Source organism: Porites lutea, chromosome 10 (genome assembly GCF_958299795.1).
Source record: "Porites lutea chromosome 10, jaPorLute2.1, whole genome shotgun sequence".
NCBI classification, from domain to species: Eukaryota; Metazoa; Cnidaria; class Anthozoa; order Scleractinia; family Poritidae; genus Porites; species Porites lutea.
In genome coordinates, this window is record NC_133210.1 from 4,991,736 (window position 1) to 5,019,130 (window position 27,395).

The 27,395-nt window shown below is 40.7% G+C and overlaps 3 protein-coding genes across 4 annotated transcripts in view; 2 read left to right on the forward strand and 1 right to left on the reverse strand.

Moving 5' to 3' along the window:
* The first annotated feature begins 48 nt into the window (after positions 1–48).
* On the forward strand, positions 49–11,965 carry LOC140949889 (DNA replication licensing factor mcm7-like). The gene is made up of 19 exons (XM_073399032.1): positions 49–130; positions 236–312; positions 531–590; positions 2,212–2,316; positions 2,640–2,764; positions 3,447–3,627; positions 3,873–3,934; positions 4,384–4,642; positions 5,318–5,402; positions 5,748–5,879; positions 6,025–6,108; positions 6,962–7,048; positions 7,174–7,298; positions 8,284–8,465; positions 9,098–9,181; positions 9,553–9,721; positions 10,452–10,558; positions 10,694–10,762; positions 11,361–11,965. The coding sequence occupies exons 1-19, from the start codon at positions 106–108 to the stop codon at positions 11,494–11,496; spliced, it is 2,154 nt and encodes a 717-aa protein (XP_073255133.1). The 5' UTR covers positions 49–105; the 3' UTR covers positions 11,497–11,965.
* A 136-nt stretch (positions 11,966–12,101) lies between these two features.
* On the reverse strand, positions 12,102–23,255 carry LOC140949410 (uncharacterized). Its single transcript, XM_073398572.1, has 8 exons — positions 23,126–23,255; positions 21,940–22,040; positions 21,595–21,672; positions 20,996–21,118; positions 18,655–20,482; positions 16,947–17,601; positions 15,015–16,334; positions 12,102–14,515 (listed from the first exon to the last, which is right to left on the reverse strand). The coding sequence occupies exons 1-8, from the start codon at positions 23,235–23,237 to the stop codon at positions 12,454–12,456; spliced, it is 6,279 nt and encodes a 2,092-aa protein (XP_073254673.1). The 5' UTR covers positions 23,238–23,255; the 3' UTR covers positions 12,102–12,453.
* Positions 23,256–25,458: 2,203 nt separating this feature from the next.
* Positions 25,459–27,395, forward strand: part of LOC140950475 (E3 SUMO-protein ligase RanBP2-like) — a 34,423-nt gene continuing 32,486 nt past the window's right edge. For both annotated transcript variants that reach the window (XM_073399707.1, XM_073399708.1), the window contains exon 1: positions 25,459–25,531. The gene's annotated coding sequence lies outside the window, so the exon portion shown is untranslated. The remainder of the gene's footprint in view (positions 25,532–27,395) is intronic.

A 27,395-nucleotide genomic window follows, 5' to 3' on the forward strand; every position in this document is an offset into this window, starting at 1 on the left:
CCCACAATTCCATACGACATTAGATTTTTCGCGCCAAATTTGTCACATGTTACAAGAAGCTTCACAAGCTGTTTGATCCACGCTAAGTAGAAATCTTCGCAAAACATGCCTGATTATCAAGCCGAAAAAGGTTTGTATGGGTTTCGATTTTGAAATATTGTGTTTAGTACAGGTGTTGTAACTAAAGATACCAGTTTTCAGATTTATTCTGTCTTGATGCGGTGTTTTTCTGCAGACAAAGCCAAGCGATTTGTCGCCGAATTTTACGTCGATGGCGACGAAGGAAAAATCTTCAAATATGGAGAGCAGTTGGTGAGTTGCAAATTTGTGAGCGGTTTTAGTTTTAATTCCTCAAATTATGTCGCCTTCTTTTCCTTTGCTTGCAAAAATTTCTTTTCAATTTTACTCGAGAGGCATCAACACGAAGGATTTGCATGTGTTGTTGATCTTCTTTTAAAACCAGTTTGTAAATAAATTCAGCCCAGAGTTGGTCGATCGACTGAGACTTTCAATTTTGTTCATCCTCGTAGGTCAAAATCGCCCATCGCGAGCAAGTTGAGCTGTTGCTGGAACTTGATGATATCGCGGAGGTAAAGAACAGAGGTTATATGCAAATATAATGAACCTAATTAATGCAATTTACAATTTATTGCGCCGGTGTTGAATGAAATGTTTTAAAATGTATCTCATGTAATCGTTAAAATACTTTTGGTTTAAAAAATTTCCATCTGCTTGAGTGATGTCTTAATACAAATATTAACCGATAACTTCCTAGAAGAAGGCTTGGAACCAATTGAGGGGCAGTTTTTCCTTCTCTTGACTTTAACTGGACGTTCAGGGCAGGGGGGGGGGGGGGGGTGTAAGGCAGTGGACGTTAATGCGGGAAATTTTGGGACAAAAGCAAACTGATCCATGTTCATAAATTTTACGTCATGTGTGGAACGAAGCTCATGACATTATTTAAGAGAAAGCGGGACTAGTTAAGGAAGTGAGTGTGAATAATATTGTGATCTTTTAAACTCTCCGTTTAACTACTAGCAAATTGTACATTTTACTTTGTGATATTTTGAACCCTATCCAAAATCACCAATAAATTTTTACAATGCCAAAAATTATGGTTAATTTGCTGATATTGTAGATACATTTGTGAATACGAGGGGAGTCTTTTTTTAATACATACTTTTAACGTTAGCCTTCTTTGTTGTCATTATTTCTTCCTGAATGCAGTGACTATTGGGGCAGCAAAATTTCAAGTGGACGTTTAGCAGGGGGAAGGGGGGTTCTGACCTAAATGTCCAGTAGGAAAAAGTGAAATGCTGACGGCCCCTTAGTAGGGATGGACATTATGCTGTCACATATATTCAAGGCTGGTTTCCATCTGATCTATGCCATCACTGAGGAAAGTCCAGCGATTGAAAGCAATCTCACCCTTCACATTAATCATGTGAGCCTCTGTATGGGTATCTGTGGATATCGATTTTGTTATGCGTTTTCCATCAAATGGTCTGTTTTTTAGAGGAAATCATTGCAGATTAAGGGTTGTTTTGTGTGGTAGTGCTACTAGTGAGCTCAGCACAACACAATGGTGATAGAAATGAGAAAAAACTCTGAACGTGAACACAGCACACTTTTTGACAGGTTTCTTTACTGTCATTGCATGACTAAAGATGTCAAAAATGATTGAAATGGTAATGTATTGTCACTTAAATCTCTAAGATCATCACTTCATCAATGATGATTGTCACGACTTTGATTTCATCAGAAATACCCATACAGAGGCTCATCTTATAATAAAACTGGAGCCTACTGTGCTTTCTTCAAAAGTGGCAGCCTTGGTCATGTCTGGCCAATTAATTAAAATGCTTTTGCCTTTGTGCTCAAAAAATACTGGGTGAGAAATGAACCTCCCAGTTCTTTGCTGAAAAACACAGTAATACAGTGGAAGCTCTAGAAAGTGGACACCCTCAGTCACAAAAAAGGTGTCTATAACTCATAAAACCTGAAAGTATCCATGGCTGCTTATGGGAATGTCCGCTTATAGGAATGTAAAAATACAGAGTTTGTATGAGAGTTGGAATGGGGTTTTGTGAAGCAGGCTGCAAGTAGAGTTGTCTTCTTATGGGAGTCTTCAATTAATATTATCACAAGTATAGATTTTTGTGATAATATGATCGACCTTCATTTTCTTGTTTTTGTCTTATTTTTGACCAGGTTGACCCTGAGTTGGCGGAAAACATTGAACAAAATGCCCGACGCTATAAGCAGCTGTTTGAGGATGCCATTTTTGAAATGTTACCAGATTATAAAGAAAGAGAGGTATGACCTGTACCTAATTTACCAGTATTTTGTGTTTTCTTGAAAATTATCTCAATTTTATCTGAAAAGCACAAAATAAGGGTTACTGTCAAAACTACTAAACTTATGGCTGCTTTTGTGAAGTGGCCAATAAGGATTCAGCTGAGAGACACCTGGCATCAATTGAGCCTCTTGTGTAACTACCAGCTCAAATTTTGGTGGAAAAGAAAGACATGGGTAATTTGTAAGGTGCAGTTCAATAGAAGAGCTTGCTAGGCTGATGAATAGCTCTCCAGATTTTAACAAGTACATATTGAATGTTGATTTGTGTTGTTCCTCAAAAGGTTCAAGTGAAGGATGCCTTAGATGTTTACATTGAGCATCGCCTCTTGTTGGAGCAACGAAACAGAAATGATACAGAAACAAGAGACCCTAGAAACAAGTATCCACCAGAACTTCTGCGGCGATAGTAAGTAAAGCTGTGTGATTGCATATGTTATCACTTTATAACCAGTTGTCATTGATGAGGTTTTTAAAGCTGCACCCAGTTAATAATGTGCTGTCTGTTTTAAATTCATGAGTATCAAAGTGCGTATTCTCCACACTTAGTTTCTTGATAATGTTTATGTAGGTTCAGATGATAGTAATGGAGGTGATGTAAATCAAAGCAGTTCCCAAAATGTTATGATGCTACACCTGTGGATCCCATTGAGTTTTTGTCCTCAATGCTGTCACTACAGGGTACTTTTTTGTACAGCAAAACCATCACAGGGCAGGTTCAAGGTCCAAGTGGAATCTGTGATTTTGCTCTGTTTAGTGTACAATGAATACAGAGAAACGCAAATAACCCTCCATAGTTAAGACAGCATATCTTTGGTCATCCTTTCTTTTAATATTCTGCAAGCTCTGAAATTAAGTAAGGTCAGAAACTATTTTAGTCATTGAGGGCCACATGGTGTAATTTTCTCCTTTTTTATTGAGAAAAAAATGCATAAACTTAAAGCAAATGGATTTGTCACTAAAAAACTCAAGTTTAACCATCAAATGCCACAGAATGCAAAATATTGCATGGATTGGATAAACTGTCATCCACTTCCATCTTTGTAATTCCACACCCAAAATGTGATGTGAATTTGTACATTTATTTTCAGTGAGGTGTACTTCAAACATCTTAGCAACCATAGAGCAAGTGCAGTCCGTGAAGTGAAAGCTGACAGTATTGGTAAACTTGCTGTTGTGAGGGGAATTGTTACAAGATGCACAGAGGTTAAACCAGTCGTGGAAGTTGCCACATACACTTGTGATGTGTGTGGTGCCGAGTCCTATCAGCCGGTACGTAGACAACTTTGTCTCTTACTTTTATTGAGAAGGGAGACGGTTGAGATTTTTTGTCAGCTCATAAATTGTGTTTGTTCAATGAAAACATTTTATTCGCACCAAAATGTGTGAATTTTGGCTGCCAGCAGTTTGTACGCCAAACATCAGAGAATCAACCTAGCTTTAAAAATTTCCTGTAACTTATCCATGCTGAGATGACTTCATGTTCACTAGTATTAAAGTTTGTCTATCAATTTTAGATTACCTCACAGACTTTTATGCCGCTATTAATGTGCCCAAGTGAAGAGTGCAAAGTAAACAAGTAAGTCATATTTAATACCTAAAGGCATACGATCAAAATTTAGATTCTTGTATGTTTACCCCATTCATGTCCTGTTGAAGAAGTGAGGAGAAGTTTATAAAATATTCATCTTGTGAGGGCCTTAAATATCCTATCACTCCATTTTACAAGCATTGATATTACAAAAGTTAAAGTTTTTGCTTGGTCGCCATTTGGCAACCAACTCTTTTGGTTTTGGGAGACATATTGGGAGACATTTTTACAAATCAAGTTGCCAGCTCCAAAATTTTAGGTGCCATGGCGACCAAAATAGTTGCAACTTGGAGGGTTGTATTGCAAATGCTAATCACTCTTGGGGCTGTAAAAGGGTTGACTTTGTTAGCACTGAGTTATGAGTTATTGCATCCTGTAAAAAAGCTTAACCAGTTGATTTTTATACTAACAATGTTGGCCTTCAATTCATTATCCAGGGCTGGTGGTCGTCTATATCTTCAAACCAGAGGTTCCAAGTTCATTAAATTCCAGGAACTAAAAATACAAGAACACAGTGATCAAGTGCCTGTAGGAAATATTCCCCGGTCAATGACAGTGATTGCTAAAGGTGAAACCACAAGACTGGCAGTTCCGGGTGATCATGTGGCGGTCACAGGTGTGTTCCTTCCAATGATGAAAACTGGATTCAGGCAACTTACTCAGGGATTATTGTCAGAGACATTTTTGGAAGCCCATGTAAGCAAGTTACAAAATCCCTTTGAAAGACTCTCTTAAACAAAAATTAATAAATTAATAGAGTTAACTCTCTTTTCACGGACACCTCTATGACAATGTAGATGAGCACCTTGGTGAAACGGACACCTAGATTTGGTCCCAGTCTTTCTTTACTCCCTTTGTTTGACTCTCTCTATATTATGAGGGACATACATGTATCACTCTGATGGACACTAAATATCAATCCCAAAGGTGTTGTCTTAAAGAGAGTCGTCCGTCTGTCTGAAAGTTGTCAAGGATTATAGGCATTGATTAAGAACAAATTGGAATCCTGTACACCCATAAAAGTATGCAATCATTTGTACAAATTTGGTCTCCATTTAAGACCACATTGTTTAATGGTTTACTCACTCACTTAGGAGCATTTAGCATTCCCTTTTTCCCACATGTATACAAGATATCAGTGCTTAAGTCTTTAAAAACTCAGCTCAGTATTACTAAAGAAGTGAAAATATGATATTAAGCAAAAGAAGAATGTCTTTATTTTGTATTCTCAATGTAGCTGCCTACTGAAAACCTTCTTTCGAGCTCTGAATATTCAAGTGTAGTATAATTATGTACATTGTATATGTGAATGAGATTTATTGATAGTGTTTTTGACTATTCGTGATTGTTTGCTTGCTTTTTTTCCTGTAGAGAATAGTCAAAATGAACAAAACAGAGGATGATGAGATGGGAGATGAAGAACTTACTGATGAAGAAATTAGAGCTCTGTCTGAGGGTTTGTCCTCATACATCCTTTGTTAGTTAGTTTTATTTTTTGGAGTGAATGACAGCAAGACACTAATGGGTAGTCAGCTAGAGACCAGTCATTAGTTTTTTCTCTTCCAAATAATGTGAACTCCCTATTTGTTGGTCTTTTCTAAACTTTTCTCTCTTTTGAGATACTTAAATATGCCAAATACTAAATGTCGCACTATTGTTAAAAATGCATTAATATCACAGTTGTTACCAAAACTTTTTAAACTATTATAATGACAAAGTACAAGTCTGTTTAACCTCTTTGCCAGTTACCTATCTTAGATTTGTATAGACCTCACCTTTGTGGTAATGTATTAAATTACAGAACCAGACTTCTATGACAAACTATCATCTTCACTTGCTCCTGAAATCTATGGCCATGAAGACATCAAGAAAGCACTGTTGCTGCTTCTAGTGGGCGGTGTGGACTGCACCCCGCAGGGAATGAAAATTAGAGGTGATTATTTTACATGTTCACGAATAAGTTATTTATTACAAGATCAAATACATCTGTAGTTGAGACTTGTGCCTCGAAGTAAGTAAATAGGATTTGCCTGATTGTACAGTTTATGTTAATTGCTTGTTTTTGTTTTGAACTTCAGGAAATATCAATATTTTATTGATGGGTGACCCTGGTGTTGCAAAAAGTCAAATGCTTGGCTACATTGACAGACTTGCACCTCGAAGTAAGTCATTTACTAATTATTATAGAACATGTAGGCTAGGTATTGTGATTTTTTGGCCTTGGTTCTGGTTCCAAAATAACTTAGTTATGTTATCGACAAAGACACAACTGTGCAAAATAAAGCATTGGCAAGTTCTTAAACTCTTTTAGATGTCTTGAAAATCACTGGGCAAATTTAGATGACACTCCAAGGTTAGAGGTTGGCATGCTGCTTAACCCTTTAAGCCCCAATAACCACATACAAATTCTCCAAACTGATCTCCATACATCTCCTTTAAAAATTAGTTGAGAGAATTTGATAAAAGATCAAAGCATTTTCCTTGAGGTGATCATTATATTAAATCTCATAACGTTTTCTTTTGATAATGTATGGATATCGTTAGGAGAAAATTGATATTGGTCACTCTTGGGACTTTTTACACGTAAAGGGTTCAGAGGTTTTACTCAATTGGTCACACCTTCCCATTTTGATCATGGCCTTAGAAGTTAGAAGTACAGCTGATCATGTCTCCATAACAATATTAGCCTTGGAGTGAAGACCCTCTGATCCATTGTTCGGCAGCATGTCCCTGTTTAAAGAGTGTTCCCTGGGTTGGGGGATTTTAAGAGCTTGATGATGTACCCAGGGCTGGCAATTTCCCCTTGCTACTATAAGCATTACCGTTAGTTACTCTCATAGAAAGTGAAGTAGAACCAAAAGAACCTCCTGGCTGTTTAATTCCCTGACTATTGTTTGTCCCAGCAACTTGAAATGATAATGACTTCTCTTAATGACAGCCCTGTGCACCTGAGTTGCACATATAATATTATATGCTTAAATAGGGAAGTTAATTTTTCTCTTCTTTGCCACATAGGTCAGTATACCACAGGAAGAGGAAGTTCGGGCGTTGGTCTAACAGCAGCAGTTATGAAAGATCCTCTCACGGGTGAAATGATCCTAGGTAAAGTATTAATTTGTGGCATTTACAGTGAAGGTTACTGGTTTTCTAAAGTGTTGTTTTTTCGATGACTTCTGTATTCATCATGAAGAGTATTCATTCTGTTTTACCTTTCATTGTCCTTTCAGAGGGTGGTGCCCTTGTGCTGGCTGACAAAGGAGTTTGTTGTATTGACGAGTTTGACAAGATGATGGACAGTGACAGAACTTCAATTCATGAAGTTATGGAACAACAGACTGTGTCCATTGCCAAGGTAAGACCACAACAAGTTTTGAAGCAGCAGAACTACGGTTTAGCCTCATAATGGTTTTATTTGGATCACTCACGTTTTCACACATATCCTCATTTCTCATAGTGCTAGAGGTTAGATGTACATGTATACATACATACATTTATTCAAAGCATTTAAAAACAAAGATAAATATATACAAAGAATGCTTTGAAAAGGGAGTTTAAGAGGTTGGCCTTATGTAAAAAACTCCCCCCAAAAAATCTTTAAAATATGTATCTACAGTCTCAGTCAAAATTGTTGGGACACGTTTCTGTCCTCTTGCTTTTGCAATGTTGGTGTACAAAATTTGGTGAGTTATCTGGGATAAACAACATTAGGAGGACAAGGAGACAGCCAGAAGCACAAAAAACTATTTTTGTCTGAAACTGTAGGCTGATCATTTTCTTTATTAAGATCTTACCTGCCTCCCTCCCCAAGGAGGGAGGCAGTGATGGTGGCCCATTTACCCGGGTGGGGGTACTGCCATATATGGGCTATATAGGTATGTGCCGCTGTGAAGGGTATGGTTTTCAAGCAGTTTACTCTAGGATAGGGTATATAAATCAGAGCGTTTGGGTCTAGAATAGGGTATCATATTTCAGGAAACTGATCAGTTGGTTGAAGATTTTATCTGGACTAGGGATTGTGGTATAAGGTCTTGTTTTGGCTATAGTGTACTAATGACCTCATTAGTTTCTGGAAAACAGCTACACCAGGATAGGGGGGATTTGGGGAGATTACTCTAGCATAGGGTAGCAAAATTCAGCTGAACTAGCGGTAGTATAGGTTGAGGGTTCCGGGTCCCAGCGGCACATCCCCAACCAAAAATTCCTAAAGTACCCCCCCCCCCCCCTCCTCTTGGGGCTCATTTACCAACAACTCAGCCCTCCCGTCTCCCCTCCAACAACAGCTGATTTATGCAATCCACGGAAACTTTAAATTCCATTTTATGACTTGATGTCTTCAGGCTGGAATTATGACCACCTTAAATGCTAGAGTGTCCATCTTAGCAGCTGCTAATCCTGCATATGGACGTTACAACCCTAAGAAATCAGCTGAACAGAACATACAGCTTCCAGCAGCTTTGTTATCAAGATTTGATATACTGTGGCTGATACAAGACAAGCCAGACAGGGACAATGACTTAAGGTGAGATTAATTGGTTGGCACAATAAGACATAGTGGGGAAGAAACGTTTGGTTGCTCTGCAGGGTGTAAGGCTTTTGTCCAGTTTATGAGGGTTGATTGGCGAAAACCATGTATTTCAGACCATTCATTCATTGTAGTAAGCACAAAAATTTTTAAGGTGCCTGGATTCCTTGGGGCATGCTCTCAGCATAATCTAACCTCATCCACACCTGAACTGCCCACTTTTTTGTCTTTCATTAGACTCGTCCTAAATACAGTAAGACGCAAACTATCTCGTATAAACGGCACATTAAGATGCGACTTAGCCAAGACGCGTCTTATTGAAGAACAGGTGTTAGGGGCTGTTCTTAGATAAGACACGTCTTAGCTAAATTTCAAACAAAATGTGTCGTGTACACGGGATAGTTTGCCTCTTATTTAGGACGCGTCTTACGTAAGACGGGTCCTATTTTTCCTCGTATAAATGGCCCTAATGTTCTAGGCAGGTTTGTTTCTTTTTGGGTAGATGGTGACTGGAAAATGGCTCAATCACCTTATTACGTTTTTTTTTTGGCAAAATTTCTAGGGGTGATTGGGTTGACGGGGTTTTTTTTCATTCTTCGTTGAGATCTCCTCATTTTGCTTGTTTGCAGGTTGGCACAACACATCACCTATGTTCATCAACACAGTTGTCATCCTCCAACACAGTACACAGCATTGGACATGAATCTTATGAGGTACGTTTCAGTGTAAACCAAAAGAGCCAAGAAAGCGGAGCCGCAAATAATTGTATTTTTTTGGAATGAGATGCATCTGGCCAAGTCACAAATATGTAGTCAGACTCAATCAAGAACCCATATGCATGGTGTATCTGTACCACTGACAACTCAACTCCAACTTTTTGTACTTGAGCTTTTTCACTTATGTATTGATAAATTTGTTAAGAGAAAATTGATGTTGATCACTCTTGGGACTGTGTTCTAATTCTGCCAGTATTATGTGAGCAATGAGTTTTTCGGTTTTTGAGATTTCTTCATATCACTATATTTCTTCCACTGTTGCAGTGTCAGTGCTTACTTATTGTCATTTATTGACTGTGTTGCTTTAGACGCTACATTGCTGCATGTAAAGAGAAGCAGCCTGTGATTCCAGAGGCACTTACAGACTACATTGTCAGTGCATACGTAGAGATGAGAAAAGAAGCCAGGACTAACAGAGACACAACTTTTACATCTGCAAGAACTTTATTGGCCGTGCTACGGCTTGCAACTGCTTTGGTGAGTTGAAGATTGTAGTTACATGAACATTTTCATTTGTCAACAGTGATAGTGAAACGTTTTGGCGTCATCATAAAGGCAAAATCAAGGCTATATAATGTAACTAATTAAATAATTAGCATACGAACAAAAGGAAATTCTTTAATTTGTTACTTTATATAGTCTTGATAATGGTGTTATGAAAAAACGGCGTTTTTTCATGCTCTCATTTACTTGTTTCTGCTTTCATTTGTCCTCATGTTTATTGCTAACATGTGTTAAGGAGTCCCCCATCAGTAAAACCTCAAGTTGATGTTTTTAAAGTCGTTTTTTAAGTGCTGTTGTAAGACCACTGCCAGCCTGTCATTTTGTAGGGGATGGGGGACACAACGAATACAGCCCTGGGCGCTTATTTTAAATTCATGTTACGCCAGGTCTCAGTTGCTCAAAGGCTGGTTAGTGCTAAGCCAGGGTTAAATTTTAATCCGTTTCTTTTTTCTGTTTTTTTTTTCAAAAGCATTTTCTCCAATAACTTTCTCTATTCTTTTTAGAGCGTTCAATTATCAAATTGTAGACGAAAGAATTGAATGGAATTTGCTTTTTGAGCTTTTGTATCTGAGCTCAAATTTCGCATTACCCGCCCAGGGCGTTATTTCTAACACTCCATCCACATGTTTGTCGATTAAAGTCATTTTCGTTTCGCAAAATGTGTTCTCAATCTAAAATAGCGTGATGCATAATAACTTTGCAGGCTCGTCTTCGTTTAGCTGATGTGGTAGAGAAGGAAGACGTGAATGAAGCTATGCGGCTAATGGAGATGTCAAAGGCTTCCTTGGTTGACGATGAAACTTCAACAAGGTGAGAGAAGTTGTTTTTTTCTGTCTCGTCGTACTTTATCAAGTTTGTCTGCGGCATAGTTTACAGTAGAAGTAATGAAAATAAGACAAAACGTTGAAATGAAATTGTTACTCACCGAGCTGTGTTTACTCTCAGGACTGTAAACCCAGTTGATGCTATTTATGGAATAATAAAGGAAATGGCAGGCGATGCAAGCAATGTAAAGTAAGTCATTTTGTTATACGAATTTCTAATTTTTGGAGCTGCGGATGACGAAAAATGCAATGACGATCATTGCAGTTAAGACACAACTCATGCAGTTTTGAAAAAGAAAGCCTAAAAAAAGCAAGGCAAGCCCGTGCGTGAGTTGCTTATTCGACTGCGATGATCTTCTTTACCCATCCGTTATTTACATCATCATTTTGTTTTAGTAGTGACTGTGGTGTAGCCAAAACAAATTCTCCGACGGTGAACTGATGGACAAGTGGTACATTTAAGCTCATTTTCTCTCGGCTTGCGCTGTCCGCATTTCAGGAGGTTTTCGGGTTACTTTGGCACATGACTAGAAGGCACCTGGCTTTTTAACCCTTTTTTCGCCTTTTAAAATAAGGCGAGGATCTATAGACGATAATGGTTTTGGTTTCAAGTCTGATAGGCTATGAATGGTGCGCTTTGTCTTACTAAACCAAAGTCTGAATTTGATGTCGGATTGTACTCCAAAAGTAACCCCGCGATGTGTTCTTCGAAGAATACGGTATTCCACTCACCTAACTCTGCGAATTAAAATAACTGAGACCTGTTTTTTTTTTTTTTTCTTTTACAGATTTCAAGAGGCACAGCAGCGCTGCATGACAAAGGGTTTCACTCCAGACCAGTTTGAGGCGTGCATGTCGGAGTATGAAGAACTGAACGTGTGGCAAATCAACTCGAACCGGACAAGAATCACTTTTGTGCAGTGAGCCTCAACAGTTCATCTGCAACTTCTTACTGCAGATTAGCGATTCACAAGTGCAAAAAAGGGCGTAAAAATGTTCCTTAAAACAAAACGTTAGGGAAAATAAGCCACATTTTTGCGGAATTTTGTCTCGGGAAACTGGCGAAGTCCGCAATATTTTTCCTTAGAATTGACGCTTTGATACTTTATGTTTGCTTGTCAGTGTAATAGCATATCGTTTTCTTGGCTCCTGAATGTTATCGCTTTTGCTGATTTGGTGAGAGGAGAATAAGACGTTCGGATGCCTTAAGAAGGTTTAAGAAACAAAGGGAGGGCAGTGCTTTCTTTCATTCACTAATAGTGTTTTATTACACGAGAAGATATTTTACTTACACATGTATTAAATTTACGTCCTTTGATCTCTGTAAATATTTTTCATTTAATATTTTGTACGCGTCTGTTTCTATGTAATAAACTTAAAAATAACTAGACAAGTCTTTTTGTCATGTTTACGCATTGGTAAGGCCGCGGGCACACCTATTCATGAATAAATTCGTTTTTTAAAACCCCGTTCTCTTGGCTGTTTTAGAGGCCCCTAAAGCCGCATTAAGTGGTAAATACGGATACGTGATTTTCTGTTTAAGTTAATGGATCCAATGGAATCGGTCAAAAGAGAGGTTTACCTCGTGTACCGGACACAGATGACGTAAAACAAAAGAACAAAAACCATGAAACAATACAAAGCAGATTTACCCTGAACAGGAAGTAAAGAAGTCTTGTTTTGCGTCATCTGTCTCTGGTATGTCATGGCAGAAGTGGATTCTACGATTTAAACTTTACCAGCACTGGACTTGGACTTGCACACACAACACATTACCAATTCCCACTCTTGTTTCTCACTAAGCAGGAACAGGCCGGTGTATCACACTCCCACTGACTCATTCAGGTTGCCATCTTTACAGAAGACCCTTACGACATCTTTCTACCCTTCTCTTTCTTCTCCATCACCACTCTGTCCATTGAATCCAAATGAAAACGCTGCCCCAGTCGATGTCGGGCCAGATCCAAAAGAAAATCCAGCACCAGAAGAGGAGGCACTTGTTCCAAACGAAAACCCTGCACTGGAAAACGATGAACCAGAACCAAATCCAAATAATGGCTTTCCTTCTGTCGTTTTCTTGCGGTTTACGTCAACTCCTGGCTTTGTGCTTGCACACGCTACACATTCCAACTTGTCAATTTGGTTCCTCACCAAACAGGTAGTACAATCCCAGCAATCCGTTTCAGGTTTCCATCCTTTCAGAAGACCCTTGCCGACGCCTTTCTTCCCTTCGTCTCCTTCTCCCCCATCACCATCACTTTGTCCATTAAATCCAAATGAGAACCCTGCCCCACTCGATGTCGGGCAAGATCCAAAAGAAAACCCAGCACCAGAGGAGGAGGCACTTGTTCCAAACGAAAACCCCGTACTGGAAAACGATGAACCAGGACTAAATCCAAACAATGGCTTTCCTTCTGTCGTTTTCTCGCGGTTTACGTCAACTCCTGGCTTTGGGCTTGCACACGCTACACATTCCAACTTCTCACTTTTGTTCGTCACCAAACAGATAGTACACTCCCAGGAATCCTTTTCAGGTTTCCATCTTTCCTCAAAACCATCACTGACACCTTTCCCCCCATCACTTTGTCCATTAAATCCAAATGAGAACCCTGCCCCACTCGATGTCGGGCCAGATCCAAAAGAAAATCCAGCGCCAGAAGAGGAGGCACTTGTTCCTAGCGAAAACCCCGCACTGGAAAACGATGAACCAGAACAAAATCCAAACGATGGCCTTCCTTCTGTCGTTTTCTCGCGGTTTACGTCAACTCCTGGCTTTGGACTTGCACACGCTACACATTCCAACTTCTCACTTTTGTTTCTCACTAAACAGGTATTACACTCCCAGGATCCCTCTTCGGGTTTCCATCCTCCCAGAAGATCCGCACCGAGGCTTGCCTTTTGCCGACTAAATACGAAACCAGTTCGAGAAGGTGAAGAATCTGAGCCAAATGAAAATCCTTGACTAGAAGCTGAAGCAAATCCTCTTCCAGCATCAACACTAGATGCAGGAGATCCAAAAGAAAATCCTGAATTCGATGGAGCACCAGCTGTACCAAACGAAAAAGATGGTGTCCCTCCATTGGCTGGCATTTGTGATGTCTGAGCTCCAGGTTTTGGGGTTGTGCACGCTACACACACTAACTTGTCACTGCCGTTTCTCATCACACAGGTATCACACTCCCATGATCCTTCTTCAGCTTTAAACTTCGGAAAAAGATCATCTTTCACGCCCTCGGCATTGACATTCTCCTTTTGGAGTGGCGGTTTCAATGATGCCTGGTTCTTCAGCATTTCCTGGCATTCTTCAAACTTTTCTTTGAATTTCCTGGCAATGTCTTCGTTCTTAAACCTGACAGCTAGTCGTTCTGCTTTGCATTCTCCCTCGGAGAAGTCTGCATGTGTACTCCAAACCCACGATCTATCTGAGCCTGCATTTGGCTGTAAACTCATGTCAGTGGTTATCTGATGATTCGCACAAAGTTTCAACACCTGATCCCGCCGCATCAGCACTCGCATTTTTCCCGATGTTACATTTCTCAGCAACTTGATATCTCCAATCCCGCGCTCTTTCCACTGCTTCTCCTCTGCGACAAAGCGATACAACTTAGCTCGATGTGAAAACATGACCTGTTCGTCTTCTTCCCCTGTTTTTACGTCAATTTTCTCTGGTAGAGAAATGATTGCTTCGAAGTGTGGTCCATCATGATCACCCTCTTGTTCTTCCTCTTCGTGTGTCTCCCCTCCCAGAGACTGAGAAGCAAAAAGTGTCGATCCAGCTCCAGCAAACCCCTTGGATTTTGTTTTTGCGTTCTGCCCAAATGGGCTGTTTTCGATCGAAGAAGCAGCTACCGACTGAAACGACATTGCAGAGATGCTTGGAGAACCAAAGAGAAATGCTTTTTCCTCACTCGACTTGTCATTTTTGTTTTTTTGGGCAGCCTCACTGCAAAAGTTAGTGTGTAGAATAATTAAAACAAACAAACATTAATAGTGCCCTCCCACGAAGAGTATTATTAACGAGAACAACGATCACCTCATTTATTCAAAGGGACCAAGCGATTCAGTTAAATAGTTGCTGGATGATAATAGACCCACTAAAAATATTGGCCTACACTTTGAACTACTAATTTGTTCGTAAACTAACAGGTGTACAACTTTTCTTCTTGAAATGCTTCTATCTACGATATAACATGGAAACAAGCAGTCACTTTTTAACTGGAAGGACAGTGAAAGATTTTGAAAATTCTACACACTAGATACTGAGTATACCATACTGGAAGGTTGTGCACTGAGTTAATTAGTAAGCATCGTTGCACTGCGTTTCTCGGCCTTGGGAGCGCTTTTTCGGCTTGTGCGTCCCATCTCACTGACTTGTTAGTCTGACAAATCAAATGAAAATCTCTACATTCATTTACTTGTCGTTTGAGCACATAACGCATTACCTTTCTCCACATGATGTCATCTCAACCTTTTCGCCCGCTACAGCATCCGTGTCCTCAGTAAGCACATTCTTCTTCTCTTCATTTCCCGGCTGCTTATTGTCTACATCAGGTGTTTGCTGATCCGTCTGATCATCATCATCATCATCGATGTAGTCTCCAGAAGCTTGCTCTTGAATAGCCGTTTCTAGATGCGTCATTGAACCAAATGTAGTTGCAGTTTCTGAGCTTGAACTTGGAGTCAGGTTCGATGATCCAAAGGAGAAAAACGGTTTTGCACTTCCTTTATTTGTTTCAGTGGAACCAAATACAAATCCTTTTCCATAGCGAGTTGCACCTGATCGAAATGAAAACCCTGTACCAGAAGATGATGCACCTGATCCAAATGTAAAACTTGTCCCAGACGACGTGGATCCAGATCCAAAAATTGGCTTTCCTTCTGACTTTTTATCCTGACTATCCTTTATCCCTGGTTTCGGGCTTGTACACGCTGCACATACTAACTTATCACTGTCGTTTCTCACCATACAGGTATCACACTCCCATGATCCTTCTTCAGCTTTAAACTTCGCAAGAAGGTCTTCTTTCACGTCCTCTGTATTGACAGTCTCCTTTTGGAGTGGCGGTTTCAATGATATCTGGTTCTTCAGCATTTCCTGGCATTCTTCAAACTTTTCTTTGAATTTCCTGGCAATGTCTTCGTTCTTAAACCTAACAGCTAGTCGCTCTGCTTTGCATTCCCCCTCAGAGAAGTCTGCATGTGTACTCCAAACCCACGATCTATCTGAGCCTGCATTTGGCTGTAAACTCATGTCAGTGGTTATCTGATGATTCGCACAAAGTTTCAACACCTGATCCCGCCGCATCAGCACTCGCATTTTTCCCGATGTTACATTTCTCAGCAACTTGATATCTCCAATCGCGCGCTCTTTCCACTGCTTCTCCTCTGCGACAAAGCGATACAACTTAGCTCGATGTGAAAACATGACCTGTTCGTCTTCTTCCCCAGTTTTTAGGTCAATCTTTACCGGAAGAGATATAAAGGGCTCGAAATATGGTTCATCAGGGTGATCACCGTCTGCTGCATCTCCATCACTATCATCCTTCGTTGTAGAGGCGGCAAATAATTGAGCCCCAGCACCTTTTAACCCTGGAGACTTGTCAGGCGTCGTCAGGCTGTCAGTCAAAGAGGAAGCGGCTACAGACTGAAAGGACAACGAACCTACGCTGGCAGAGCCAAACAGAAAACCTGATTGGCTTAGTTTGTTCCGTACCGATGTTGCCACTTCTGTGACCTGCTTATGCATCGACTGTTCTTGCTCACTGAGAACAAACATTAAGATGAAATTAATCATGTTGAGGTGGGCGTGCCGTTGAGGAGCACTATATCAGCTTGGAAGCCATTTTCAGCTCAACCCTTCAAACAGCATTCCATCCTTTGTTACATTATAACACGCTCAATATATTTTATATGGTGGGTCAAATTCTATAGAAACAAGTTGAACGCGGTTTAAGGCACATTGTGCGAGTTACAGTTGCCTTACATAGGGATAGAAGCGAGAATCATGGTCAATAGCTGACTGGACTGATCAATGATTTTAAACATCATTTCAAAGTAACAATAACAACGAAGGTGATATCACGTTACAGGTTACTAAGACAAACCATTGACCCCCTGCCTAAGTAACTCCAACGTTTTTTCGCTTGTAACACGTACCGAAGAGACTGTCATTCAAAGATCGGCCTGTCGAGCGATAATGGACGCTCCTCGCAACAAGACTGACTTTAACTAATGTAAACGCTACCATTACCTCAGGAGATAGACGAATGCCTACTATGAGTATTTTTTATTATAGATATTATTATATTATTATTATTGTTATAATTATAATTATTATTATTATTATTATTAAAAACTGCCTCGTCACTACCCACCTTGCTGATATCCCTGCTTGAGCAAATGCCTCCTCCTCATACCCAAAGACGTCTCTCTCCTTTTGATCTTTTTCAACTATTGCTTTGTCAAGATGATTGTCCTTTGCATTTGATGAAGATACCAAATGGTCACTTTTACGTGAAAGAGTCTGTAGAGCCTTGTCAAAAACTTCCTTAAAAATATTGGCAACTTCGTTGCATTTAAACCTTACGGCCAAAGTTTCCGCTGTAGTTGTTTCTTCTGAGAAATCCCCAAGTGTTGTCCACAACCAGGCTCTCTCAGATTTTGGAAACGGTTTAAGTTGCATGTCTGAGGTTATCACATGATTTGCACAAATTTTGAACACATGATCACGTCTCATTAGGATTCGATGCCTCTTAGAACTTGGGTTAAGAAGAATTTTGATGTCACCAACTCCTCGTTCTTTCCACTGAGACGTGTCACTGTCGTATCGAAACAGTTTACAACGTTCACAAAACAGAACCTCCTGCCCCTCCTCCCCCGTGCGACATTCAGCTTTGTCAGGGAGTGGTATGAGAGGCTCGAAATATGGAACAGGACTCGTTGGAGTACTTTGTGACAATGGAGATCTTGGCTTTTGTGGCGGAGATCCAGGCGAAACTGTCATCCTAAATGTGAAATTGCATGGAGCACCTGTACCAAACGGAAGACCTGTCAACAGAGTACCTTGGGAGTCTTGGGTTGAGGGTTGTGGTGTTATTATCCTCTTCTTGCTCGGAGAAAACGTCTTGCTTGGAGACAGGTCAATTTCATCGTCACTAGTATCTTTATCTACACTTGATTCTCCTCGCCCAATGGTGAAAAGCTTTGAAGTATGTAGGCCCTTCTCTCCTGGAGGGTGGAAGAAGAAAGAAATCGAAGCTTCTTTATTCAAGTTTTGGAATGTTTTAGGTTTCACCGAATCAACAGCAGACACATTTGCTGTAGCTGTTTCTTCTCCATGTTTGGATGGTGGTTCAGTTTCTCCGTCGTTTGGTTTTAGGGAGTTACATGCCACGCATACCGAATCCCCAGCCTTATTTTCAACATAGCACACCTCACAAGACCATGTGCCAGGTGCATGAGCAAAATTTGAAAGAAACTGTTTATAAAGTTCGCAACCCGTCGCCTTTTGATGTTCAGCAGGCGCCTTTTCCGGGGAATGATCTGACGAAAGTGGTTCCTTCAGTTCATCAAACACCTGTTTAAACTTTCCAGCCGTTTCCGCAGTCTTAAACTTGATGGCTAGTTTTTCCGGCTTTCCCTCACCTTCAGAATAATCCGCAGAAGTATACCAGACCCAAGAACGATTTGATCCAACATTGGGTTTGAGCTCCATTTCAGCAGTAATGTTATGGTTAGCACACAATTTCTTGATTTGCTCTCTCCTCATGAGAACTCTTCCTCGCCCTGAAGTTGGATGACGTAATAGCTTCACTTCTCCAATGCCCCTTTCTTTCCACTGCGACGAGTCACCATCAAACCGATACAGCTTTGCCCTCTCGGAAAACATCATCTCCAGACCTTCTTCTCCTGTGCGAACTTGGATTTCTTCAGGGAGAGGAATGACTGGCTCAAAATTAGATTTACCATCATCGTCCCCTTGAACAAGACTCGTTGGAAACGTGTGTGACAGTGGAGATCTTGGCTTTTGTGGCGCAGATCCAGGCCAAACTGTCATCCTAAATGTGAAATCGAATGGAGCACCTGACCCAAACGGAAGACCTGTCAACAGGTTACCTTGGGAGTCTCGAGTTGAGGGTTGTGGTGTTATTATCCCCTTCTTGCTAGGAGAAGACGTCTTACTTGGAGACAGGTCAATCTCATCGTCTCTAGTATCTTTATCTACACTTGATTCTCCTCGCCCAATGGTGAAAAGCTTTGAAGTATTCAGGCCCTTCCCTCCCAGAGACTGCAAGAAGAAGGAAGTCGGAGCGTCTTTATTCACGTTTTGGAATGTGTTTGGTTCCACCGAATCAACAACAGACACATTCGTTGCAGCTGCTTCTTCTCCATGTTTGGATGGTGGTTCAGTCTCTCCGTTGTTTGGTTTTAGGGAGTTACATGCCACGCATGCCGAATCCCCAACCTTATTTTCAACATAGCACACCTCACAAGCCCATGTGCCAAGTGCAGGAGTAAAATTTGAAAGAAACTGTTTATAAAGTTCGCAACCCGTCGCCTTTTGATGTTCAGCAGGCGCCTTTTCCGGGGAATGACCTGACGAAAGTGGTTCCTTCAGTTCATCAAACACCTGTTTAAAATTTCCAGCTGTTTCCGCAGTCTTAAACTTGATGGCTAGTTTTTCCGGCTTTCCCTCACCTTCAGAATAATCCGCAGAAGTATACCAGACCCAAGAACGATTTGATCCAACATTGGGTTTGAGCTCCATTTCAACAGTAATGTTATGGTTAGCACACAATTTCTTGATTTGCTCTCTCCTCATAAGAACTCTTCCTCGCCCTGAAGTTGGATGACGTAATAGCTTCACTTCTCCAATGCCCCTTTCTTTCCACTGCGACGAGTCACCATCAAACCGATACAGCTTTGCTCTGTCAGAAAACGTCACCTCCAGACCTTCTTCTCCTGTGACAACTTGGATTTCTTCAGGCAGAGGAATAACTGGTTCGAAATGCAACTTATCGCTATCTTGTTCCTCGACCTCCTTAGCAGGTTCAGCGAAAAGCTGCTGACCTGCTCCTTGAAATGGTTTATGGCTTGTCTTCGTTTGTGACTGAGAAAATGCAATTCTATCTTGAGCTTTAAACGATGATAACGTCAGTCGGCCAAAGTTAGCTGACTGTCCAAATACATGACTCGTCGCTGTGTTTGTGAAAACCGCTGAAGTAGCAGACGTACTGACTTGTTTAATGTCCTTAACCTCCTGTTTAATGGTATCGGCTGCTCTTTTTGGTATACCACGACAACCAATACACCCAGTGCAAGGCTCACGTTTGGTATAATTGTAGAAATTTGGTGGAAGGAAAAGTCGACTCGCTATTTCTCGGTCTACTATTGGGGTACGCCTTTCATAGATCAAAATGCAATCTTGGTCTTGTTTCGTTGCTCCCTTTATAGGACTTTTGCTCATAAATGGATGCCCATCAATCGTATCATTTGGATGGGCATGTTTGAAATTCGCCTGAGCTTGTACAAATGATTGCTGTGTTTGTTGAAACTGAACAACTGGAGTTGGTTCAGACTCCACGGAATCCTCACCGTTTGTAGAGTTGCAACTAAATTGCTCGTATTTGCACGCTTCCGAGCTATCCGTTACAGCTTGGATTTTCTCAGGACGAGGGTTGGCTGCTTTTACCCTTGGTTCCTCATCAACTTCTTCCTTGACTTTGTCACTCAGATTTGCTAACTCGAACATTGAACCATTTGAGGGTGTTTCTTTGTTGATCTTCGTCTGTTGTACTTTCCCTTCTGTGTAAGGCGATGAACGGTAAAGCATATCTTCGGCGTCGGAAAGCTTATCAAGAATCATCTTTATTTGAGCCTGAAAACCCTCTTGTATCACGCTGATTAATTCCTAGAATTTCATGTCCAAAGAGAAAACATTTATATGAGAGAATAAAGTTCCTATCAGAGCAAAGCCTTGATTTAGGGGCTAGGGGGCATAAGCTTAGTAGGAATGAAAATGAAACTGGAAGCGTACTCTCGTCTCTAAATAAACGGCAGAGGGATCACTGATCTACAACTGATGCTTGTTCACGCTTCACTAAACTCTGAACTCGATCACGCTTACAACACCTACATGCATTAAATGTTAAAAAGTGGTTTCAATAGAAAGTCTAGACAGAAACCACTGACTGAAGTTTTGCAGCCTGCTTATTAGTGCTCCCACAGCAGGTTGGATTCATTCTTAGTAACCTTACTCTTACCCATTCGTCACGTTATACCGGGATAAAAATTAAATCCGACAGCCTGACGAAAAAAAGGTAAGTGACAGTGGCCGCCTGAATAAGTGGCTACTGTAGATTACTAGAGCGTTAGTTTGACAGACAGTTAAAGAAGAGAAAGTAATCAACAATTAAAGATTTACCTTAAAACTTTCAAACCGGTTGGGCATGTCCTCGTTGTGCATTTCAGCATCCGCGTTTGAAATCAGTGCCTCCAGTCTTTCTAAGCCGCATATGTTCTTGTTTCTCTCCGCCACAAAAAGACGCTATGGTTGAAAGGATAACCATCAGAGCAATTCCTCTTCAAAGGTTGAAGCGTTAAATGAGGGTGATGTTCAACACGTATAACAGAAGACTGAATTTCATCTAAGGACGTTTGTCATAGCTAATTGATTAAAGTAAATAAAATCTTTGCCGCAGCCATGGCCCCGGATATTTAAAGCCACTTCTTCCCTACAGCAAGACTTACGTTAAGCTTTCTCGCGGATTTCATTAAGGGGACTAAGCAAGTACTGACCTGCCACAATATTAAAAAATATATATATTCTCTACCTTGATAGCCACTTGTCCACTGTCAGTGAAGTTATAATTGTGTGAGTTGAGACTGCCCAGTAGCGAAGAAAAGGTTAAAGCTGGGCACACATTAAAAGATAAATTTCTGATGGCTGCTTTGGAGATATATTTGCCGAGTAATTAAGAGCTAATGTGTTCACAAGGGTGTCCGCTTTAATTAGCCTAATACCTTATACTCCTCTGCTTGAAGAGTCATGGACTTTAGTTCCTCAGATAACTGAATCTCGGCCAGCTCTTTGTCAAGCACCTGCAAAGATTTTAAATATTCAAGTTTCGTACTCAGATCTAAAACACCACCGGTTAGGATACACAAGCTTGCTCTGACCGGCAACGAGACGCTGGTTTTACTAATGTTACACAAACTGGTACATATCAATAGTTGAAAAAACCGTAGAATTGTAAGCCGGAAAAAAAGAACCCGATTGTCTAGTCACGGGGTTTGAGTCCTTGGACTTTTATGACTAACGTGCTTTGTACTTCTACCAACTACGCCAAACAATTAGAGAATGGCTACCTCTTTTTTCGTCTCTAATAGCTCCTTCTTCGTTTTTGTCAAGGCACTCTCCGTAGTAAGCACTCTTTCTTCAAGTTTCTTCTGTTCCTCATGAAGAATATCTAAACCGTGTAGGACATTACAGTTAAAAATTACAAAAATGTTGGTTAATGGCCCCAGCTCGTACAATTAATTACTCATGGCTAAGACAGTTCACACTATACCTTACCAGACAGCTTTTGCGCCGGCGCGAAAACCATACCCGGATAGGGCTTCTGTTCAAATAAGAACGGTGATTTCGGCGGTTTTCGCGCGGTTTTCGGTCTCGGTCAAGTCTTAAAAAGTGACCCGCGGTTTCACCGCTCGTGTCTTCGGCCTCCGGCCGAACACGAGTCGGCTTCCGGCAAAGGAAACGAAGCTCCCCGTCGAACGCGAGAAAAAACCTCTGGTACCCAGGGTAAGCTGCACTACGCCAATCTCTAAAATGGAGAGTCACATATCGGATATGTGTCCACATTATACCGGATTGCTATCCGGAATACAGCTGGGAATAGCGTGAACATAACCTCATGATCAGTTATAAGAACGTCTAACTTTGGATAGGGGCTAAGTTGGACGAAAGGTTAGCTCAGTAACACCCTTTTTTTGACACGTTCTGCTGTACGTGGTATTAATGTTAAATTCCATCAACTTACGGGATTTCCTAGAATTAAATCAAACAAGATCAGACTATGTTGGCAAGTTCCTAAACATTAGGTTCCATGTTCGCATAATATGAACTATTCACGCTAATCAGACCATTCAAAAAAGAAAAAAAAGTTTTATGTCTGCTCTAATCGTCTGCCTGTGGCCTGGGCGGCTATTAACACCTGGGCTTAACTGCAAACACTGCCACTTTAAAGCAACCTCTAAAAATAGGCGGATATGCGATACGTGGATACTCAGTCACTACGTATCTGCGTATCCGATCCACATATCCAGCTCTTTCAAGGATACTGCTTTGAAGTGGCGGGGTATTCTGCTGTTACTCCAACACTTAATTGTCGTGAGTGGCGAGCCACAGGGCCCTCTGCTCATCTCTTGTATTTTTTTCTTCTGGTTTATGAAGACTACCGGTAGCGCGCCACCGGACACTGATTTTAGTCAAACTCCTTGGAATTCATTCTTTGCTCCTTACCAGTACATCTATAGTTATAAACTGGCTTACCTATTTGGGACTTGTACACCTGCAACTGGGTCTCCAAATGAACGACTTTCTTCTGAAGTGATTTTTCTCTTGCGGTAAGAAAGTGTTCTGAGATGTTTTGGTGCCCACTCATGTTGTCAACAAACGTATCTATATCGACAAAATCCGGTAAAAAGCTTAGCATACTGAATAGACCTCTTTATCTTTATATTTTTTTTTCCAATGCCTGTCAAATGGGAGCTTAAGCAACAACCAGGGTGACGGCTACGAAAACGTCACTTAATTCTCACGCTTAATGCATGTCTTTTAATTCGTAACATGTTAGCAAATCTTGTGGTGTTGAATACTAAAAGACTGTATCGAAGTTGAGGAAAAGAAAAAGAAAGTCGTTGTCTTGTGCCTCCTCTCCCCCCACAAAACGTGAAATTAGGAACTTTCACCTCGAAGTCGTGAGGTGATGGCAAAGAAATGTACAAAAAAGCTAGCCTGTGAACAGGCTCTCTGTTTGGGGAAAAAATAAAAAAAATATTTCTTCTTTGACGTTTTCGTTGCAGTCGCCGTCGTCCTTGCTGGGACTTTTTATTGGGAAACCAAAACAAACAATTAGCCGGAAGTTGAGTCACTGTATACCCTCGAATGATACCCACCCCTCGAATAACCGCTTTCCCTCGGTTAGCCTGCGTAGCAGGCGAAGGGAGAAAGTTTAAGGACGCGCGCGCAGGAGGCGAGAAAAGGAGAGGATCGGTTGTTCACCATTTACCACAAATTTCCAGAAATTCCGCTTGGGATGTAAATGGTAAACGATTTTTTGGTTCGTCCCACTGGAAAATTCCCTGGACAAACGGAAATTTTGAAAAGGTAGTCCCGTTTTCCCGATTAGGACGTTCCGAATGGAAATTCGTTTACCATTTACAAGGTTCTTGAGTTTCGTAACCAGTTTCATGCTGTAACTAGAATCCAGTCTAGCGCGGTGCGACAATCAGGAAATTTTAAGCAAATGGTAAACGACATTTACCGTTCTTACCGACCGAAAATTCCCAGCCAAAATTTCCGGAATTTTTTTTATAAATGGTAAACAACCAATATGCCTCCTCTCCCCTTCTAGCTAGTGTTCCCCTTGCGCGCTCGTTAAATCCCACGCAGGCTAATCACCGCGTCCTTTGAATAAGCGCCCCTCCCCTCCGCGCTTTGCCGGTCCGGGGGCGTTCGCTCCAAGATCCAACGACGCGAACGGCAACGAGAACGTCAAATAAACCATAGGTTTTATGAGCAAAACAACAACTTTGCACGTGCAACATGCTTTTTTGTACATTTCTCCGCCCGTTTTTGCAGGACCACGACGTGAAAATGCCTAATTCCGCGTTTTATGGAGGACGTAAACAAGCGACGACGAAATTCAGTTTCTCTTTCCGTGCTTGGAGAATTCAACTCCAGGAGGGTTCGCCTTCATTTGACAAAGTGACTGGGTAGGAATAATTGGGATAAAGACTGAAAGAACGCAAACTCACTTTTTAAGCGACATTCTCATTGCCGTCGCGTCGTTGGATCTTAAAGTCCCTGCTCGTTCCGCTGCCTCCGACTCGAGTGTAGATGAATTCAGTTCTAAAAATATAAACAAATGACAGCAGGAAGACATATACGAAAAATAACAATTCCGACCACATTCAGGATGACTCAGCTCCCTACCATATAAAGACACTGTGCTATAAACATTTCATCTACCAAAAAGGGAGAGCGAGCCGCCGGAAGGAAGCCTCTTACAAGATAAGAGGACATCAAAATCAGCTGCAACATGATAGAAACTGTCTCGGCAGCTAGCGGGGTTGAGGCTTACAGAACACAGTATTCAAAGACGTAAATTTTATCGACAGTAAACAAAAACTAAGCTTGAAAACAGCATAATACATATAAAAAAAGATAATTCTTACCTTATTGAAATTGGCATCATCAACTTTGCATGAACAGGCACGAAAGCTGCAGCTTTTTTCCGCGAAAAACCGGAAGTCAGAGAAAAGCAAAAAATGTCACCGGACAGCGGTTTTTTATTCAAAATCATGCGTCAAGTCAAAATTATCTTTCGCGGTCTTCGTTTTGAGAGTTTTCGAAATATGAAATGCTAGTAAAATTGAAGCACATTGCCTGTTGAATTGAGATCCCGTCGTTTTGGCTTCAAGCTTTACATTCTCCACAAACCTTTGAAATGGTTTGGACCAAGGACGAAGTCGATAAGTACGTGGTTCAGGTTGAACGAAATTGCAAAAGTGCGCACGAGGTGAGCTTAGTTAAGCATATTTCATTCATTGCTCATCGGAGAAATCTCTTTGCATTCATTTCTATATTGACCTTTCCTGAATTGCAGCGTAACCTGAAAGGGTTTGCCTTTGCCAGACTGTACCGAGAAGCTTCTGACAATGAGACTGCAAAACGGTAAGTTTATGTTTGTAATTGTTAACGTTGCATTTTGCGTGCCCTTTCCTGTTCGTTCGACTTCACACTGTCCGTTGCAGTTTCTTCGTTTGTAAGACTTGTGTTTGATGTTAATCGAAATGAACGCAGTTTAAACTTTTAAAGTGCTATTTTACCTATTCTCTCCTGTTTACTATCAAGCTTGGCCCTCGTGTTTAAACTTGTCAAAGTTCTTCTGGTCGGACTACAGTCTATAATTTAACTTCGATTTTTTTCATATACTTGTACATGACTTAAGACATTTTTGATTACAAATTAATCAAAAAGTTTATAGAGTGTTATTTTGCCTAACTGAAATAAAATATGACAGCGATTTCATTCTATTTTGCATTGTGCCGGTAAATATAATTCTAGGATGGCCTGTTATACAATGTAGGCTGCTAAAATATTTTAGGGCTCCTCCCCCAAAAATCAGGGCAAAGTACTGTATTTGAACTTTCTACAGTGATCTGTCTTATTGCAGAGAGGAAGCTACAATCGGCGACAAAATTGTTGAGACATTGTACTGAAATAGGGTGACTTCGGAGAACAAAAGAATCCCCACCCCTCCCCTGTCCCCTCCATTCAAAGTTGGGGTGTTTGTTGTTTTCTATAGGTAGCTAGAACAAGGGCACAACATTGCACGGAGGGGATGGGGGAGGAAAGCTATATTTCCTCCTTTTGAAGTTCATAAAACGTAAAAAAGCCCACTTTTGGGCGAAGTGTCTCAACTCATTTTGTCGCTGATTGTCTGAACCGAAATCTTTGCGCTGTTGTCCTATTAGCACCGGTTAGGAGACAATAACTAGTTGAGATTACTATATTCACCTTGTCGTTTTTCAGAAGATAGATAAGATACCCATATAATCCGTTTCCTGTGTTTTTCGCGGGAAAATTAGTTTTGACAATCTTTGTACTCGGTAGTGATATCGAGTAATTACGCAGCATACCCACGTACAGAATGATTGATTTTCCTCTGGTAACTAAGTGTGATCGGTAGGAACCGATGGCAGATAATATATTGTATTTGAATATATCCCTAGTAAGTTGGAAGTGTTTATTCGAAGTTTGGCTATTTGATAAGGGTGGGATGGACGATAAAATAGCCATGATTGCTATGCGCAGGAGAATGTTCAGGAAAAATGTTCCAACTTCTAATGCACAACTAAGCTGCATAGCATCATTAAATCTGTGCAGCAGATTCGTTGCCCATATACCCAGAAGGGTCTTTGAAGAATGTACTTTACAGTAGAAACTATGAGGTCAGGAGGAGACTGGCCACGAGTAACCAGAAGTAACCAACTTTGTTCAAAAAAGATAATTAGATTATTTTCTTTTATACTCATCGTGGTTATTCGTGGTTACTCGTGGAAATTCCTCCTAAAGAGCAATTTTAGCCATTATAACTACTTTAATGCCTAGAAATCTATTAAGTTTTTTATCCTTTTCACTTTGTTCTTTGTTTCGATGCATTTCGATAAAGGAGAGAATAAGAAATCGTGCCCGACGCGCCACGTCGCACGATGTCAAGGCACGGTTAAGCATGACACGAAATGTCACGCACTGAAAATAACGAAATCGCCTTATTCTAATTGTTCTAAAATAGGTATGATGAAGTCAAACATAACAAAATTTGTTATAAAAAGCCACCAGGGGTCTTACATCCCAGCATAAAAAAAATGAATTCAATTAACTTTCTAAAGGACGTACGGCCACTTTTGAGATTCAGACAATCGGCGACAAAATTGTTGAGACATTGTACTTAAATAGGGTGACTTTGGAGAACAAAAGAATCCCCATCCCTCCCCTGTCCCCTCCATTCAAAGTTGGGGTGTTTGTTGTTTTC

Excerpts from the sequence above, each read along its gene's own strand:
- LOC140949889 (XM_073399032.1), top strand. The coding sequence starts at position 106 with ATGCCTGATTATCAAGCCGAAAAAG. Across the intron at positions 9,182-9,552 it reads TTGGACATGAATCTTATGAG|ACGCTACATTGCTGCATGTA; the intron begins GTACGTTTCAGT and ends GTGTTGCTTTAG. Across the intron at positions 9,722-10,451 it reads TACGGCTTGCAACTGCTTTG|GCTCGTCTTCGTTTAGCTGA; the intron begins GTGAGTTGAAGA and ends ATAACTTTGCAG.
- LOC140949410 (XM_073398572.1), bottom strand. The coding sequence starts at position 23,237 with ATGAGTGGGCACCAAAACATCTCAGAACACTTTCTTACCGCAAGAGAA. Across the intron at positions 22,041-23,125 it reads GGTGTACAAGTCCCAAATAG|ATATTCTTCATGAGGAACAG; the intron begins GTAAGCCAGTTT and ends TACACGGTTTAG. Across the intron at positions 17,602-18,654 it reads AGGTCTTCCGTTTGGGTCAG|GTGCTCCATGCAATTTCACA; the intron begins GTGCTCCATTCG and ends CGTTTGGTACAG.